This window comes from Artemia sp. Qi Xiang Cuo, chromosome 13 (genome assembly GCF_049724085.1).
Source record: "Artemia sp. Qi Xiang Cuo chromosome 13, ASM4972408v1, whole genome shotgun sequence".
In the NCBI taxonomy this organism is placed as follows: Eukaryota; Metazoa; Arthropoda; class Branchiopoda; order Anostraca; family Artemiidae; genus Artemia; species Artemia sp. Qi Xiang Cuo.
In genome coordinates this window covers 19862229-19883112 of record NC_142806.1, presented here as the reverse complement: position 1 = coordinate 19883112, position 20884 = coordinate 19862229, and the positions used below count along the sequence as shown (strand labels likewise).

Below are 20884 nucleotides of genomic sequence, written 5' to 3'. Positions count from 1 at the left end.
AGAAAGTTCGTGACTTATTGGAAGTGAGGAAAGATTTATTTTGCAAGGAAGAATTAGTTACAGTACGAAAACTAAAAAAAATAATAAAGCCCCAGGTTCTAATAGTGTCACAAATGAGTTTCTTAAGCATGATGGATGTGCAGTAGGAAATAAATTACTGAAGATTAGAAATATGATTCTGAAAAGGGGGAAGTGTCTAGCGATTTTAAGAAAACTTTAATTGAACCCCTCTATAAGAGTGAATGTGGTAATTATAGAGGCATTTGCTTGGATTCAGTAGGAAGCAACTTACTTAGTATGATCATGCTTTTTATACTCAGAGGAGCTGTAGAAAAAGTTTTAAGAGAAGAAGAGGGCGATTTTAGGAAGGGGAGAGGAAGCACTGACCAAATTTTCACCCTTTTGATTAATAATTGAGAAATACCCGAGTCATTTGACTCCTTTAGTCCTCAGTTTTGTAGATTATGAGCAAGCGTTTGATTCAGCCGATAAAAGAGCTTCAAAGAAAAGTTCTATCCTTGTATTGTATGCCAGATAAATACATTATAATGGTTAGTACTATGTACGAGAATAAAATTGCTACGGTTAGAAAATGCGGTAGAAAATGAGGTTAATAGCTGGTTTCTTATTGAATAGGCAGTTAAGCAGGGTTGTGTTTTATCTCGATTTGTATGGGTAATGATGGTCTTTGTCCTAAGGAGTCTGGCAAAGGCTATGGAAGAGTATGGAATCTAGGGAGAAAGTAAAAATCTCCTAGTATTAGATTATGCTGATTACTTAAGTGTCCTAGATTAAAATGTAGGCAAAATGTATGCTTTTTGGAAGTTTAGAGTTGGGGCGCAAGAATAGGTTTGAAAATAAATGTTAAGAAGACAGCGAATAGCTTTACTTACCTAGGTAGTGTTATTAACAAAGATGGTGGATGTAGTCTAGATGTTAAAAGTAGAATAGCGAAGCCCCCGGGTGTTTTTTTTACAGTTGAAAAAAGTTTGGAAGAATAGGAAGATAAGTCTACGGAAAAAGACTAAAATATTAGGAATTATAGTGATGACAGTGGTCAAGAATGGTTGTGAAACGTAAGTGCTGCAAAAGACGGAAGATTTGTTAGATTCTTTTTCAGGAATTGTCTACAGGTTCTTTTGGATACCCGTCTGACTGATCATATTTCAAAGTGCAAGTTGTATGAAAATATGGTTCTATCACGGTTTCTGGGGCTATAATCAGAGGAAGGTTGAGATAGCTAGGACAAGTCCTGCGGATGAAGGATGACAGACTGCCGAAGATCGTCCTTTTTGGCCAACAATCTAAGGCCCAACGAAAAGCAAATCGTCTTCGAATAGGGTGCGAAGAGGTCGTAAGGAAAGGTTTAATGCAAACTGAAAATTTTGGGAGGGTATAGGGAGGGAGGCTTTGATGGATTGATATGGATGTGGACTCACGTAGCTGTGCTGATATCGGGCGGCTTAGTGCTGCAATGAGTTGTTAGTAGTAGTAGTTTTACCGCCGAAGTACAGGCCAATAATCTTTATTTTTCTCTTTGCTAAAACTCACTCTTTTTGTGATACTTTTTGTCCCTAGTTACTTAACCATGGCAACTTGCTAAGGCACCGTCTAGACCATGCTCAGTATTCAGAATCAATGACACTTCTCTTGACAATACAGAGATTACAGGCTTGGAAAAAATTAGATGACTGCGGCAATTCAAAAGACAAGATGTTTCAGACATCAATCTTAAAGAAAAAAAGAGCAAGAATGAAAAGAAAGGTAATTGTTTTCCATAGAAGTTTCATTGAAGCCGCCTCCTTTTTTACGTTTGGGTGAGTCGAATTATATCATATGAGATGTTGTTAAATTCATTAGACGGTTGGATTTAGTCAGATCTAGAGGACCTTGTATTGGCAGAGGCAAATAAGATCAGAAAAGGGCTCCGAGTATACTCTCCTCCCCTCCCCAAAATTCTAAGCCCTTCTCTATAGCCTTCCTATGTTTCTGTTTTTAATATTTTATCACGAAGATGCAAGCCAACAATGTTTAGAATTCAACATTATTTAATTGTATTTGAGAATTTTTCAATTGACTTATTCTAAGAATTTAAAAACGCAGAAACGTAAAGGACCCATAAAATTTGGACGTATAAATTTGAACCAAATAAGATTTGGACCAATAATATAAACCACTGTTAAGAGAAGAAGTAGAAAGACTTACAAAAGTTGAGTCGGGATACAGTTGTGAATCTTTGACTCGAGCATGCTCTCATGGACGAATATATCACCACCAAGTCCAGAATGAAAACGGTACGTTCGTAAAATATTATTTGTCAATAATTTAGTCCCTATACCACTTGATGGTAGTTGCAGTTTCACAGAGAGCTTAGGGGGCAGAGAATGGGCTCTTCGATGTCCCTGAGGGTAAAAAAGTTAAATTTAGTGCTTGATTACAAGCCCAAGGTATATCAATAATATACCGTACTATAATTACAAAACACACTTATTTTTCAATATAAACCAGCCAAGGGACCTGTCAGACGACAAATATAAGAAAAAAAAACACCAGCGTCTACTATTTCGTATAAGGACTAGAGAAAGATAATTTTCTCCCTTCCCCTAAAATTTGAATTTCCTTTACCTCCAACTCCCGAAAAAAATAAAAAACTTTTCTGAAAATTCGAACTCTGTCCCCGAGCCGAGAGACAAAACAGGATATAAAACAGGGTATAGTATAATAGAGAATATTATAAACAGGATATATATAACAAAAACAGGGTATAATAACCAAACTCTGTATCAAATTCTTTACCTTTTAATCAAATCTAGCAAAATAAACAAATAGGACGGAAGCATAATTGCCCTATATATGAATTTTTTTTTGCGATGGGTTTAATCATGATTCAAAGTAAGCTTTAATTGGTAAGACAGTTAGTTTTGGGAGAGAAAGGGAATGAGCAGATCCTTTAAGTTATTGTCAAGTTTTAGTTAAATAATAACTTTTGGTATTTTAATGAAAAGGTTTTGTGCAATAGATCCAATTTAATTCTGTCATTAAATTCGAATCTATAGTTTTTATTTCAAATTATTTCTTGTTATTTATTTTCGTTTTTAATTGCTGTTTGCCATAAGATAAAACTATTGCTTACCGGTGGCCAGCTTTTACCCCCCCCCCCGCGAAAAATACCCAAATTTTAGAATTTTAATTCGTTTTTTTCCGTAGGGGGGGAAGAATTTTGGTACTTGTGTATTATGCGCCACTCACTCAAGTTTACCCTGTGTAGAACTCGAAAACAAACCGGTTTCTTCGTTTGTGTCTTTCAGCTTAGCGCGAGACAAGACAGAGACAAGTGACAGAATATAAGGGAAATATATAATTTGGGCTATATATTTGCACATAGGGGGGTGGTAAAGTATTTGGACAGTTTGAAGACAGAAAACAATTCTTTCTAGGTATGGCCACTAAAAATTTACAGAAGAATAGCGAGGTATCGAGAAATTGTGTTAAAAAAAAAAAAAAAAAAAAAAAAAAAAAAAGTTTCATTTAAGTGTTTTTTTCCAAGTGTTTGGCGGTTTTTTTTTTCAATGACCGATTTTCCAATTATTAAGTATTATTGTTAGGTTAATGTAGTGTTTCATTTAAGTGTTTTATGAAGATCGCTGATCAAAGTTTATGTTATTTGTGCCTTTCATTTGTGTTATTTTACTATGTTCATGGCCGTATATTTGGTTTTAAAATACACTTCTCTATCTATCTATGTAATATGCAGAATAATTGCACCAAAGACACTTTCTATGCAGACCCGCTATATGCAAACCTATAGCCCAAATTTATTTCTAAAGTAACAAAAGAAACTAACGAGAAAAATGGTGAGTTCTTCGAATTTTACATAGTGTAAACTTGAGTGAGTGGCTCATAATACACAAGCAATAAAATTCCTTCCCTCTACGGAAATGAAAAAAATAAAACTCAAATAAAATTATCAAATTTGGAAAGCCTTATTTTCCACGGGGGGTGTATTTCCCAGAGGGGTATTTTCCGTGGGGAGGGGGGGTATTTTCCGCGGTGGGGTATTTTTCGGGAGGTTTCACTTTGTCCTTTGACGCAGATTTACTCTTACCTTAAAAACTCTTCTTTAAAGGACCCGCTTACTTTTTAAATAACCTTTTAAAAAATTAATCTTACCTTTTAAAAAAGTCCCACCATTTTGATTTACTCTTACCTTTAAAACTTTTTCTTACTTTATACCTTTAACTAAATTATCTTTTTAAAAATTATTCTTACCATAAAAAAATACTTTTCCCTTTATAATTTACTCTTACCTTAAAATTGTCTTTTTTCAAGAATATGTTTACCTTTTAAATTAATTTTTTTTTTAGTTTTAACGAAATTACCTTTTACCTTTACCTTTTACAAAAATTACTCTTACCTTTTAAATACCTTCGCTATATGATTTACCCTTACTTTTAAATAATTTTTTTAGTAATACATTTACGTTTTTAATTAATTTTTTATCTTTAACTAAATTACCTTTTAAAAAAATACTTTTACCTTTAAAAAAACCTTATCTTCACAATTTACTCTTACCTTTAGTTTTTTCATGTATTTAAAAATACGTTTACCTTTTAATTAATTTTGTTTTACTTTTAACTAAATTACCTTTTACAAAAATACTCTTACATTTAAAAAGTCTTACCTTTACGATTTACTCATACCTTTATTTTATTTTTTTAAAGAAAATGTTTACTTCTTAAATAAACTTTTTATTTTAGTTTTAACTAAATTACCTTTTTAAAAATTACTCTTAGCTTAAAAAAAACCTTCCCTTTATGATTTACTCTTACCTTTAATTTTTTAAGAATATGTTTAGTTTTTAAATTAACTTTTTTTTTACTTTAGACAAAATTACCTTTTAAAAAAACTTGCCTTTTGAAATCGCTTCGATTCATGTTCTGGACTCGCTCGTTTTGGCGTCCCCGCTAGACTTTCTGACTTATTGGAGTAAACGGGCGTCCAAATAGTTAAACTAATAAATCCAACTGGAGATTTTGTCTGTGACAACACTGGCAGACGGATTCTCTCTGACTCTAGAAGGTTATGTATAGGTAACTCACAGTGACCAATAACAATTGTTGTATTTGTACTCACTTCTTTGACTTCGTGCACTGTGAATCGGACTAGGATATCCTTTGATTTATCAGTGATGCTTGGTGTAAAACAGGCAGTTCGCAAAAAGCATGGATTTGAGTTGCTCTGAAAAAGGAAAGGAATTGGAATATTGGAAGTCATGGTAATGAGTGGTCAAGCATGATTCTGGCACTTTGGCGCTTCGAAAGGCTGAGGAAGACTTACTAAATGTTTCACAGAGGAAATGTCTCAGCATATTCTCAGGTACCAGATTGACTGCCCGTAAATTGAACAAAATGCAACTACTACTAACTCATCGCAGCACCAAGCGGCCTTAGGACAACACAGTTCCGCACGCTCCACCTCCATCCCAATCTATTCAAAGCATCTCTCTTCACACCCTCCCGGGAAGTTCTCATTTCCTTCAAATCTTTCTTTGCGACACCCTCCAACCCCAACCGTAGACGACCTACTTTCCGTTTAGCCAAAAAGGACAGTCTTTGGTAATCTGTCATCCTTCATCCGCAGAATATGCCCTAACAATCTCAAATTTTCTCTCATTATAGCCCTAGAAAGCAGGATTGATCGGCGGGATCAAGCAAAATTATACTGGAAAAATATTGATTAATCTCACTTTTTAGGGTCAAGATTCATTTATTACTTATGATATATTAAGTTAAAAAGATAGTATAAAGTAAGATACAGAAAACAAATGAAAGAAAAAAGAAAAAAAATATCCAAAACGTATGATTTCATTTTACTTCTTAAAATACAAAACAGAAGATCAAAATCAAAAGTTGATCCATATTGGTTCCATGCAAGAATCACAGTATTTCAGATCCATACGGACAATTCTTCAGCCAAAAAGTTAAATTTAAATTAATTACACATGAAGATTATATATATAATGTCATGATAAAAAAATTATAGTATAATAAAAACTTCCTATATTGATCGTTGTTGATCTACACTACAATTTACATTCTTTTAGGTAAGTGTTTAAAGGAGTGATTAAACGAGATTAGAATTTAATTTCTAATTAAATAACTAATTAATTAATTTCTAATTAGATTAGTGTTTAAAGGAGATTAGAAGGATTCGAAAGTCACTGATTTGCCTTCCACCTACATTTCTTGTCCCCCTTTAAATTCTGAAAAAAAAGTTTCGGGGGTATTTTCATTGAAAAATACCTTTTTTTGTACTTGCATTCAAAATATTGAAAAACACTACCTTAGATACTGAAAAATAAACTCCCACCCTAAATTTTCATGAATTGACGCCAGTAGCATGATTCTTAGATTGTGCTTGAATTTGTCTTTCAGATGGAAATAATGAAAGTGGGTAAGGAATAACAAATTTAGACACTGAAGAAGTTACAGATTCCAGACATGGGAACACTTGATATGTACGCTAATATTGCATAAGCCTTTTTTTGCTACAAACATTGATATTGGTATATCGTACATATTAATCAAACTAGGCTTAACATTATTACCATCAATTCCAGAAATTACACATGCTGCACTACCTGCAAAATAACCTTTAGTCTTAGGTCGGCAACCAAATTAATATAATTAACCTAAATTAAGAACAACAGATGGCATAAAATCGACCCTTGAGTTACTCCGACTTCATTTGATTGCTTTGTAGATGCTGATACAGGTACATCTGTATCAACACACTGAACTCTACCATTGAAATATTATATACTTGGCTTACCATGTATTCCGCAATTTGACAATTCATCATTAGAAATCCAATGACAAATCGTGTCAACATTATGTCCACGAATGAAAAAGCTAGAATTTCATTCTTATCAAGGACTTCATGGACAAATTGGGTAACTGCTAAGACAACATGCTCTGTCAAGTGTCGCTTCTCAAATCCGAACTGAGACAACTACTACTAAGAACTCACAGCAGTGTCAAACCCCTGAAGAGAACAGAGCTAAGCACGCTCCCCCTCTATCCCAATCTATTTAAAGCCTCCCTCTTAACACCCTTCCAAGAAGTTTCTAATTCCTTTAAACACTTCCTTATGGCGTCCTCCCACCCAATTGGGGGACAAACTGCTTTTCTTTCGGCCTAGATGGTTGGCCAAAAAGGACGGTCTTTGGCAACTTGTCATCCTTTATTCGTAGAGCGTGTCCTAGCACTCTCAACTTTTCTCTCATTAATGCGGGAAAGCTGGATAGAACCACATTTTTCGTACAGCTTACTGTTTGAAATACGATGAGTCAGACGGGTACCCAAAATAATCCGAAGACAATTCCTATAGAAAACATCTAGCAAATGCTCCTCAGTCTTTCGGAGCGCCCACGTTTCAGAACAGAGCGCCCACGTTTCAGAACCCTACTTTACCTCTGTCACCACTACAGCTTCCAATGTTCTAGTCTTTGTTCTCAAACTTATCTTCCCATTTTTCCAACCTTTTTCCATCTGTGAAAAAACACCCTGGGTCTTGGATATTATACTTTTTCATCTTCACAGCATCGACCATCTTTACTAATGATGCTACCAAGTAAGTGAAACCGTCCACTTGATCAATCTTCTCGTTATCCAACATAGCATCTTCACCTTCATTCATACCCAGTCTAACCGACATAGTCTTCTTAACATTAATTTGCGGGCATATTCTTCTGCCCGGAGTTCCCAAAAATTTTCATGTAGGACGCTCAACTCATCAGCATAATATATGTCTAGGAAAGTTTTACCTTGCAATTTGATTCCATGCTCTCCCATATTGTCCCATAGCCTTTGCCGTGTTCCTTAGGACATAGTCCATCAAAATTATCCATATAAGAGGACAGAACGCAACCCTGCTTAACTCTTGATTCAATGCAAACCAGGTACTAAGCTCATTTCCAACAGCAGCAATGCTATTCTCGTATATAGCACTAATTACTTTAATGTATTTGCCAGGTATGCCATACAAGAGTAGGACCTCGGCTAAAGCTCTTCTATCGGCCGAATCAAACGCATGCTAATAATCTATAAAACTATGGGCTAAAGGGGTCTGGTGATTCAGCCCCTTCTCTATTGCCAATCAAAGAGTGAAAATTCGATCGACACATTCTCTCCCCTTCCATTATCCACACAGTTCTCTTAAAACTTTATCTACAACATCTTGAAATCTAAGAAGTATCATTATACTAAGCCATTAACCTTTTCGTAGATCCGCTGGGTACTTTCCCTGTTTCAAAAACCGCATTCATAATCTTCAGTAATTCTCTAACTTGACAACCACCATATTTAAAAGACTAATTTGCCACACTATCAGCACCCGGGGCCTTATTGTTTTTAAATCCTTTCAGGCTAGCAGGCTGCACCTTCTAGATCTTCAGCAATTTTATCCATGGCATTCACTTCATACATCCTTAATTGATATTTTACTGTTTTCTCTCCTTTCCTTACATTCATCCAATTTTCATATAATCTATCACTCAAATCCTTCTTGTACAAGCCCCTTCTTATCTCTACTAACCTTAAAGCATTTTCAGAAATTTTCCTAGCTGTGTTTCTAACTTTCCTCCCTAAGACATCTGCTACTTCACAATTTATTTTCTTTAGATTATTTCCCCCGTCTTCTTCATTGTCTAATTTTAGACTGTTTAGTTTAATATTCAACTGATCCTGGAAAGCTTCTCTCAAATTCTCATCACGGAGTCTACCAACGTCATAACTTCACGGAAGGTAATTACCCTTCCTAAATTTTCTAGACGGTGATTTTTACTCTCAACATTAATAACAGCACTCCCATATATCCTTGTATCTTGTATCGTTCCCCACAGTCTTTTATTTGCAATAACACTATCAATAAGATTGGCTGTCTTACCATCATGTGAGCACCTTTTGGCCTATTGTATTACCAAATACTGTTTGGGTAGCTTAGCTAGGAAGTTTTTCAACCCCCCCCCCCCCTAAAAAAAAAAAAAAACTGAAGAAACATCCATCAAACAGAATCCAGTGCAAATATTTCCAGTTTGCTAGCCTATAATTTCTTCGAGGGGCGCCACTCCTCAAGGTCTATCTGCAGCGCCGTTTGCAGTAAGGGTTCTGATAGGCGAATTCGTGAGTAGTTCACAGTGACATCACTATGGGGCCAATCAAGCAGGATTTCCCTTTCGGAGATTTCGAACTGAGATTTAGTGAAGTAGGTGAAGTAGTGAGATTTTGCATTCTTTTCAAGACAATCTTCTATTAAACAAAAAAAAAAGAATTCCATAATCTTTCTAAAGGCAGACAGAATAGATTTGGACCTATAGCTGGATAGGTTTTTTACATCATCCCTTTGTGGAGGGCAATAGCAGGAGCGGACTTCATACAGAAAGAGAAAATCGTTCCCATCAATTTTTCGATTATGTTTCGCTATCCGTCTAGCGACGGCAACCTCTGGGTCAGCAACCTTGAATTTCACAATAGTGAGCGAATTTCTATACCACGGAAGCAGATGAAGCGTATACTTGGCAAAACCGAAGAACATGGATCGTATTTTTCTCTTGTCTGTTTTAGTTAGAACTTTACAGAAAGGTGCAGTGTAGAGGATATGGGGAAGGGCAACAGCATTATTAAGACTTGCTAGATGATGTCGGTTCAATCAAAGTTTACAAGATACAATGGAAGCGTAAGCTGCTGAGATCCTACGTCTAATTTGTTCAAGAAGAAGTTTTCGGGTGTGTCGACTAGAAGAAGCAGTGGGCAGACCTAAAGGTAATGGAAGGGGCAAAGGAATTTGTTTTCCAGTTAAACAGGACAATATTAGATTTGGAGGAGTTGAATTCAAGCCCAACTTCCTGATATTCTGCGTCAAGAATTCCAGAAATTTCGGAGATACGTTGAAGGGTGCGACTAAGGCTTAGGATATCGTCAGCATAGCATATCAAGGAAAGGTTTACAGAAGACAAAATCAGTGAAGGAGGGCACAAATCTTGTGCTTCCAGAACACAGTTATTAAAGAGGTCGGGAGAGGTGACAGCTCCTTGACGGATCCCATTTCTTGACTAGGACAAGTTTTCTACACGGAATCGAGGGCATTCCTTAATCTGGGGGTAGTTTCAGGCGGATATGAAGTCTTAAATATAAATCCCGAAGAGAACGAATAATAGCCAGCTTCAATCCACGTTTACCAGCTTTCAGAAGCATCGAAACGTGGATAAGAGAGTCGATTGCACGTCTGACATCATGTCCCCCCAAAACAAGTCTTTCTCCAGACGATTCCACATCGATCAAGGCATTTGCACCAGCGGTTAGAGCGTCGGCACACCCGGTACCTCACTTGAATTCAAACTGGTGTGGAGGGGTATACCAAATTTTTTCAAGTTCCCTAATAAATAGTAACTCAAAGAGTTTGCAAGGGGATGTAGCTACAGTAATAGGGAGGTTTGATGTACAGTGTAATTCAGATTTCCCTTTTTTAGAGATAGGGCTCAGATCTCCGATACAAAAAGAAGAAGGAACGATACCCCGAGTGAAAACGATCTGCATAAGCAGAGACAGATGATCCGTAAGAAGTTTTCCCCTGCATTTCAAATGAATAGCACTAACATGGTCAATCCCAGATGAACGTTTCCATTTTAATTTATGAATGGCATCTTCAACAGAACGGGTACTGACCACAAAATTTTCATCGGGTTGAGCATCCAGAAACTGATCCAGAGCTACTTCATAAGATTGCTCTATGAAGGGATCAAAGGCAGAAAACTCAGATTCATAATATGCATATCATCCAGCTTCTGGAATGTCAGCTGAGGACGGTGACAAAAAAGGGAGTGCTGAGGAGGAGACAAATTTGAATACAATGTTTCGATCTTGTTTTGCACGGGCAGAATAGCTATTAATAAGATCTCTACGATGCTTAGCAAGAATTTTGGAAAACTTCCGCTTTGTAGAGATCCCTATGTCATTCACATGCCCGGTAGTAGGACGCCCGCAATCTTTCCATATAGAAAACCAAAACTTTGCTTGTCCCCATGAGTTAAAAAGCTCTGGATTTGTGGACCATCCAGGAACGATTTCTTTGAAGACATGTTGCATAGGACAGCGTGTTTTTCGGCAAACCAGAGGGAATGACATATTTTCAGGACAATATTTATCAAGACAAATCAGGACTTCATTCTTAGGCAACTGGAGTTACTTTTGGAGGAGGTGAAACGGGACAATAACTTTACTTAGAATCGAGTCAATCGACTCGAGGAACTGAGTTTGGTCAATCCTTGATCAATCACGACGATACTGCCGTGCTAAGGAATCACATGCTAGTGGACTACTTTGAGAAACCGAACATGGCACACCGATAGAGCAAGTTATAGGTAAGTGGTCAGACAGCTGATAATCAAATATAAGGTTAACTGTATCGGCAGTCAGATTTGAAGATACAGCAACGTGGTCCAAGTTAGAGGTTCGCGAAGACGTGTGAATATACGCAAAATCAGACATTTTATCTAATACACGCAAAAAATCACTAAATAAGTCCTTAACTATAATAGTACGTGGAGACTCCTAAGAGTCTGGTTCAGAAACATTACAATTAAAGTCTATGGCTATAACACAACGTAAACCTAGACGCCGAATTTTTTTCTACACAAGAACCTAACTTTTCGCACGAAAAAGCAAATAATCGCTCTGACTGATCGTTGGAGCAATCAGTGGGTAGATACATACTAATGTTAACACAAAAGTCTACTCTCACAGCTAAGTAATGATCATTTAGGTCGAACAAGATAGAACGGAGAGCCGATTGAACGAAAGTAAGAAGTCCACCAGAGGGTCTGACTCTGTTATTCAATTTTCTAGCAGGCACGAAGTACGACGTCATGCCCTCAAGTGTAAGTATCTTGAAACCATGTTTAGTAACAAAGTATTCCTGGAGGGAAATCACGTTACAACTGCAGCTGACGCTTTGCAACATAGAAAATTTATTTGTAAATGGCCCATTTATATTCCATGATAGTAGAAATGGGGCCATGTGTTTAAGTTTTGCGGTTTTTCGGGCACTACACTATAACAGGTATGACCTTGGTCTTGCAACAAACACAAAAGGCACTTCTTTGGCATGGACTATCAGGCGTCAATTTGTGATCGACGGAGCCACACTTAGAACACAGTGCACTGTTCTTAAAATTCACGGTGAGGTGACCAATCGCATGACAATTGAAGCAGCAATGTGGTAGGAACACCAAGGCGTTCCTACCACATAAACCGGAAGGCGTTCATACCCCACTTTCATAGATGCTTTCAGAAACGTATCAAGATCAGTTTGAAACGGAAGCTAAACTTCAAATGTTCGGGCTTTGCCACACTGTGCTGTTTTAATGCACTTTGGGATTAGCTCTTTCAGCGACAGGACGTCTAAATCTTCTGGCACTCGCTTAATTGCCGCGAAAAAAGCAGGCACCTCGAGGGAAATGTAGAGCAATGGTTCGGCACGCCTAACATTTTCGACTGTCTGGCCTGCGGTTTTCCCGGACCGAACAACAAGTTTCCACTCGTCGTTAGAGCGGCGTAACTCGGCTATATCGTTCAGATTTGGACATACTTTATCGATGAGTGTTTCGTTCATTTGGGCTTTTTAAGTCTTTTGGGGGGTTCTTAAGTATCACAGAGTATAGTGGTGAGGGGGTGTGGATTGAGGAGGCTGGGATTTGTCAGGCAGGCTGGTCGGGAAGCGGCAAGCATTCAACATAAATCCATCTAATTTTCTCGAAAGTTCCTTTATTTTCGAAACTACTGTGGCAGGAACAGACTCGCCGATGGCAGGTACTTCACACGGACTAAAAATTACAAACTTCAGTCTCAGAACATTTTGCTTTGCCACCATGACTAGCAACTTCCACATATCAGTAATATTGCCATCATCCTTGGCATACGAAACCATCCGGGTTTGGATACCCAGCTCAGTATGAAGGGTCCTCATAGCTTGTAAAACTGAATCGCGTTCGAAAAAGATTATAGCACTCTTGACGATCATATCAAGTTTTACGCCTTCTGTGAGTGATCTACACAAAAAGTTCAGAACGGGGCTAAACACCAACTATTCAGCCATCTTATTTCAGTCGTAAGCAGCCACAATCTAAATCGTAATCCATAAATCTAAGTCCAGAGACGACCAGTAATGTAATGGTGACGTCACATAGTAGCAATAATAATTTTATTTAGGTCAGGACCTGTAATCCTTTGCCAAAGATTGCGAAATCTGACACACAGGGATTAAATTCACTTAAAAAGCTTACTTGACGTACCACTTTTTGGATTTAATATTTAGGAACAAACTGAGGAAAGGACAAACAGTACAATTAGAAAAGCAGCCAGTGACGTGTTCACAGCACAAAAAATAGTATACAAAATTTCAGTTCAACTGTTCAGACTTGAAGTCATTCTCATCAGAAAATCTTAAATAAAAAGTTAGACCTGTAATTAAATTGAATTTACTTTATTGAAAAATTATCTTTCTATTAAAAATTAATTTTGTCTCATGGATTTTGGTCTTATTTTGTTGGCTTTCGGAAATTAATATAATGGTTAGCATCTCGTATTGTTTAATATGACAAAGGTCTAGTTTACCACCTTTTGGTTTAATAAAAATAAAAAATTGATCCAAGGCCAAACAATAGAATTATAAAAGTAACCAGCGAAATGTTTGCAGCATAAGACATATGAAAAAAAAACTCATTTAAACCATTCCGGCTTCAGTTAATTCCTTCAAGAAAACCTTGAGTAAAAACTTTGACATATTGTTAAAACTCAAATTCCGTGAGACAAAAAAACATTATTGTTTCATATATGTTGGTTTATTTTGTTGATTTTTGGGACTCATGGCAGTGATCAGGAGTTTTGTACTGTTTAGTGTGACAAGGCTCTAGCTTACCACTTCCTGATTTAATGAATAAGAAAAAAATTGAGCTAAGGCCAAACAGTAAAATTGGAACAGCAAACAACGCGTTCTAAGCTTTTACAAGGAGGTCAACTATTCCGACCAACCTGGAGGGGAGAGTAATACCATCCCACCTCCCTCCCTTTATGTAAGCATACGCTATTATGTTGGTAGTAATAGTCATAAAATAAATTCATATACAAATCAAATAAAACTAAATAAAATAAAATCGAAAATAATCAATAGAATAGTAAAACTGAAAATAAAACAATATAAAAGAAAAAAATGAGCTAAGGCGAAATAGTAGGCTAACAGTTTAAAAGTAAACAGTAAAATACAAACACAACTAAGATCACGAAAAACTTACTTTAACCGTTTCCGTTTCACATAACCTATTCCAGAAGAAACATGATTTGCTACGATAGCCAACAACGATCTTAGCATCGGGGGGATAGCCATTGGCATCACACCTCAAATTGTCACAACCAATGCCAACTTCAATAGAAGGTCTCTCTCCAGTTATACACACACCCTCTCCCCTCATCTTCTTTTGTTTTTATTTTTTCTTGCAGCTCTGTTAGACGAATCTTCAAGGAATCCGCTTGAGCTCGAACGTAGCTATAACTAGCCATGTGAAGTGACTGGATCCATGAATCCCTTTCAGGAGATGTACTAGCCCCCAAAATCAGCTCAGATTTATCTGGTCCCATCGCTGAAAAAAGTCTCGTTTTCATGAACCAACGTCCAGTACAGATATTAATGTTTGAAAAATGCGGGTTTTAAAAAGAACGACAGCCTTAAACTCCAAAAATTACACTAGCGTCAATTTTTTTTTTTTTTTATAAAAAGACGGCTTTAAAAAATCAAAAACACAGAGGCACAAATTGTGGGAGGCAAAAGCACCTGTAGTTTTTTCCCCTTTTCCCTTAGATTACGAAAATCCTTTCTTGGGTATTTTCCGACAAAAAAAAAGAGGAAAAATATAATGGTCTCTCCCATTTTTTCTATATTTATTTTAGAAGTTGGAAAACTCCTTCCCTCAACCCTCTTATTTTTGTGAATCGGCACCCGTGCAACAGCGCAACATAAACTAGGCATTGAACTTGAGTTGCTATTTGGATTATTCGGAAATATGAAAGGAGGGATACAAAATAGGATTGATGTTAGAAATAACTATGATTGTAACAGAAGAAAACAAACTTGTATTCATTTCCCTTTCAATTTTACAAAGAATGCAAAAAAAAATTACTGGAAATTAATAGAGAACATCAACGAAAAATTAAAGGTATAAAACTCAGTTACCCTTCCTAACAAAAACTTTGCTACCTTTACTTTCGTCCCGAATATAGGTGATATGTTAAATAAGTGATTACCCTGCCCCCCCCCACCCACGCACACGTTCTTTCTCCCTTTCAATTATTTCATGCTGTTTCGCCAATTTTGAGATTTGTTTTTATAGTCTCAACTTTGTTTTATTAAACTGCGAAATTTTTAGTCACAAGACTCAATTTTCACTTGTGGTTTCATTGGTTTGTTTCTTTTAATCCTCCAAGTTTTAATTATTTTGAAATTTTAAAACCTGTTTAACATTTTCAATATTTTTTGTTTACCTTAATTGCTATATTAAATTTGATTCTTTTTTTCTTTTTCTTATTCAGCTCGAAAGTGGGAATTCAACCCATTTCGGCTTGTGATAGACATTTTCACAAAATGGATTAAAGACAATCTTAGAAAATAAAATCCAAGACAACTTTATATCTTAATTCAACAACGAACAATTTGTTACAGCAAAGATATTTGCAAGCAATTTGTGCCACAAACAACAATTTTAGCCCCAAACAGGACCAATATACCATTGAAAAGAAATTTGGATATAACTGAGCTGTTTCAAACTATCGAATAGCTATTTAAACAGCATCCGAGTTCAGAGATAATGCTGCAATGTGGCGACACATTCAAGCCTTAACCCTGTACGCAACTAATACCATTGCAATCATAAGTAATTATTCCTACGCTTCATTTGCCTGAATCAATTCAATTGAGGCTTTATTGATTTATACAAGGAATTGTATCAGTGCGAGTCAACAATATTGGGGAGGAGTTTACCAAGAATTCATGTGGGGGGGGGGACATTAAAAGTGACGCACATTTTTAGGCCCCAAGTCGACAGATTTCTGTGAAACTTCCTTCATATCAACATAGAGGAGGAGGAGCTTACCACCAAACCTCCCTTCCTTTAGAGAAATATATTTGGAATAGTAAGTAAGTAGGCCTAAGTTTTTTGCGCTAAAAGCACTAGGGCCATGGTAATACAAAACAAAAAAAGAGAATTTACTTTTAAATAATACAAAACAAAAAAAGAAAACTTACTTTTAAATAATTAACACGAGGGGAGGGATACTCCTATTCTCCTGAAATAAAAATATACTCGTACTGAAATATGGAGGATGAGGGGAGGGATAGCTCCTCTCTTTTAACGGAAAAATTCTGAACGCAAAATAAAAGACCAGACTGTTACGCTTACCTGCAGAAATCCCAAAAAAGAAAATGTATAAAGACCTCCTATAATAAAAACTTGAAAATTACGACCCAAAATATCGTATTTGTCATTTAGAGCCCCTTCCCCCATCTCCCAAGGAAATTAGTGTATCCTTACCTGAAAGAGCGAGGGGCTGAGAGTAGCAGCAGCCACGCCGATACTTAGAATGATTCTGTTTTATTGTGAACAAGAAAAGATACCTAAATGAGGTTTTGTTATACGTCTAAAATACATACATTTTCGAAATATTATTTTAAGGAAGGCAAAATTTAGTAGAAGGAGCGAGGGGAGGGGGTGCTCTATATCCGTTTCCAATAATCCTGAACATATGAACACTAAAGTTTAGGGATGTGCGACCTAAAAGAGTTTGGAAAGTAAAGTGAACGCTAGAAGTCTGACATGTTTGCCCTTTCCAATGCTTAGAATGAATGCTATAAACACAAGCACAATACCATAAAAATAAACTTTTTCATCAGGGCTTAGTTAGCTATATTTCATCCACAAATCATATTATCAGTTGGATTGCTTTCAGTAAGTCAAATACCTGCAATTACCAAGAGCGGCTATACTTGCTTTACTATAAGATGTTTTCAAGAAAGCACTAGTCAAACTTTAGCACATAGAGCGGAGGATAGAGGGGGAGGTGAACACCCCTGTTTATATTTAATGACTTCTTCAACTTCACAAATTCGTCGTCTTTAAGCTCACAATCCCTTCTGAGTGCGTTTCAATGCAAATTTTCTTAGGCTAATAGCTTTATAAAAGTCACTGCATAATCAAGAATTTGGACATATTTAGAATAAATACGAAAAGCGGATAGACACATCTTTTATGCATATATTGCCTTCGAATTTCCAGTTTCTAGGGTTCTGGATATTCCCTACAAGGGATGCTCTTTACTTACCATTCACTACCATAAATGGTTTGATTTGTGATTTTGAACAGTGTTTCATAATGGGATATTGTTATAAAAATTTTAGTCAAATTATTCACCATTGGAAAGTTTTTTGCGTGATTACCTAGTGGAACCGTTTTAACTATTGTTTTTAGTTAAATAGTTCACCATACACTGGGCAGGCAACTCTGTCGAGAAGAACACACCACTTTTTATAGCACAATTTTCCAGGATATAGTACTTCGATATTCTTTTTTGAATTTTTACCGTAAAAAAGAGGAAAATGACAGAAATATGTATTTGTTTCTTGGTCTATTTTCTCTTCTTCTATAATTGTCAATTCAGTTAAGTCTTCTGTTGTTCTTCTAATAGTTTTACAGATCATTCTTTTGGGATACCCATTTTTAATTAAAAGATATTTATTGTAAATTAGTTCAATAAAAGTGAGCCAAAAGTAGTAGAAGAAGAGAAAACAGAGCCAAAAAACTATGAGAATCTCTATTATTTATTCCTTGAAAATAGCAAAAATTAAAGAAAGAATTACAAAAATACAATATAAGAACAGCTTTCAAATTTCAACTAATTATAGAACCTTTACTAAATACAAAAAAAACATGCGAAGTGGTGTGCATAGAAAGCTTTGCTCTAAGAAAAATTTTACCTTAGGAAAACACAAAAAAAATTGGAAAATAGGCTACAAGACTATAGTCCTTTCTAAAGCGTAAAACATAAAGACTAGAAACTTTTGATCTAGTAATTACGACCATTTTTCTATCTTCGGTACCAAAATACAATGTTTGATAAAAAAAAGATTAATATATACAAAAAATAAAAATTATCGATACTTTCGTTGGACAGTTACAAAGTTTTAGAGAGATAATCAAAATTGAAAAAAAAATGTCTACAAGGGGATTTAGCTTTTATGTCATCTTCTAACGTGTGTTAACTTTTTAATCTAGTTTTTTCTCTTTACTTTTAATTGATAATAGATTCCAGATGTGTAGCCACACTATATGGATTGTTACTTGTATATGTATATATTTAATTTTTACTGTCTCATTTCACAATTTCCCCCGTTATAATATTTTCAAGTCATTTCAATTATTAAACAGTGTCTAGAAGAAGTTATATTCTCAGTAATTTATTAATTCTGAAGGGGGTTTTAGGGGCACAGAAGACACAAGAGAAATTAAAAACCTTTTAGCCCTCTGAACCCTTTTAGTCCTTAAAAGGAAACTAGAGCTAAGAGTTGGAGACTGAATGAACCTTTCCCAATTTTTCATGAACATCCGTTTCATAGCCAATGGACAAAACAAAACACATAAGAAACATATCACTTGAGTCAATAGTTTTGCTTAGAATAGGTAGATAGATAGATAATGTATTTAAAAGCCAAAGGCCATATACATGAGAATTCAATCAACTAAACAAAAATAATGAACTTCAACTAAACTATTAAAACAAGAAAACAAATTTATACAAACAACAAAAAGTTTCTTCTCACTATATTTTAACTACACACTGTTCCTTAAATTCAAAACTTGATATGAAATTTTCTTTGACATTCAGTTTTTGTACGATTCCGGTAAGAATTGACAAGAACTCTACTTACCTTTCACTACCATAAACCGTTCAGTTGTAAAATTTTTGATTGGGAGTTATTTTTATTTGTATATTGGTCTGTTTTTATCGTTTAACAATATATTTTCATAGAATTTTGTTCTTATATCTGTTAGGGGAAAAAAATTTTTAACCTTATCAGTAATGGTGGCCACAAAAAAAGAAAATGAGATAACTCATCCAGGTATTTGTATGATAAACTCTCTTCCACTCAAGTTGTTCATTCATTGACGCATTATAGAACCGTTTTTTTTTCGTTAATTTCTTTCAGCTTAGCGTGAGAAAAGACAAAGAGGTAACAGAATAGATGTAAAATATAAAATTTGGGCTATATATTTTCACATTAGGAGGTGGGGGGGGGGGTAAAGTATTTGGACAGTGTGAAGTTGAAAAACAATTCTTACTACATAATATGCAGAATAACTGTACCTAATGCATTAGGAATGCATACCCGCTATACTTTAACCCCCCCCCCTAATGTGCAAATATATAGGCCAAATTTGTTTCTAAAGTATTATATATTTTATCTTATTTTGGTATATTTCATTTGGATTTAGCGTTAGAGAAACATATGAGAAGAATATTAGGTAGGGGGTACATCACACAAGTACCCTCACTAAAATGAACGGTTAGATAGTATAGTTGATCATAATTAAATCATGTTCTTAGCAAAAAAAAAGTGTGTAATGCAGAGTATTTTCTAAAAGGGTGTTAACTTACTTATTCTAAAATAGAAGGGTCCAGTAGACGGAGAGTCAGCTTCTAATCTGATTTCAGCGATATCTAAAACAATAACTCCATGTGCCTCAGAGAAGGGCTCGTGACTTTTTAAATAGAAGAGTAGATTTCCACGCAGTCGACACCATCGTTCCACAAATACTAAAAATTATTTGCAAAATAGTTTATAGGTGTAAAACAACTGAATTAAAAGATATTCTGATTAAAAAATGGACGAATACAGTTATTACATCTGTTAGCTCGAATATTCTTGTTCTTGAATTGTCGGGTATATATATATATATATATATATATATATATATATATATATATATATATATATATATATATATATATATATATATATATATATATATATATATATATATATATATATATATATATATATATATATATATATATATATATATTTTCTCTGTATATATATATATATATATATATATATATATATATATATATATATATATATATATATATACATATATATATATATATATATATATATATATATATATATATATATATATATATATATATATATATATATATATATATATATATATATATATATATAAATATTTATATATATATATATATATTTATATTTATATATATATATATATTATAGATATTTCCGCCATAGAAAAAAGCGATGCGCAGAGGCTACAGAGTTTGACAAAATTATTTAAGAGCCTTAATTTTGGAAAAAAAACTCATGAGTAACGTCATATTTGAACAGCCAAGACCGTCCAATTTGACAAGACAAATCCAACCCAGCAAGGCAAAGGACACTGAAAATATATCTGAAGTAATGAAGAAAAAAGAAACATGCGGTAAAAGAATAAGCAGCCGCGAAAATTATAACGAGTTAAAACCAAAAGTGAAAACTAAGAAATATGCGCTCACAAGACATGCGACAACGAGAATAGGCGTTTTAAGCAGTTTCATACTACCTAGAAGGCAAAAACGTAAATTAACAATTACTCAATATGAACAAACTGGACCATCAATTGAGACAAGATCGAACTAACGACCTGAGAAATGTAAATTCACGGATGAAAATGAACAACCTAGACCATTAAATGTGACAAGACCCACCCGAGCAGCTAAGG

General features: G+C 35.1%; 1 protein-coding gene across 2 annotated transcripts in view; it reads right to left on the bottom strand.

Moving 5' to 3' along the window:
• LOC148945052 (inositol polyphosphate-4-phosphatase type I A) overlaps positions 1 to 14663 on the bottom strand; it is a 91553-nt gene extending 76890 nt beyond the window's left edge. For both annotated transcript variants that reach the window (XM_089099185.1, XM_089099186.1), the window contains exons 1-3: positions 14348 to 14663; positions 4912 to 5238; positions 2206 to 2402 (exon numbers count right to left, since the gene is read on the bottom strand). In XM_089099185.1, coding sequence (XP_088955311.1) covers positions 2206 to 2402; positions 4912 to 5238; positions 14348 to 14524 — 701 coding nt within the window. In that variant the 5' untranslated portion in view covers positions 14525 to 14663. The remainder of the gene's footprint in view (positions 1 to 2205; positions 2403 to 4911; positions 5239 to 14347) is intronic.
• Between the last annotated feature and the right edge of the window lie 6221 nt (positions 14664 to 20884).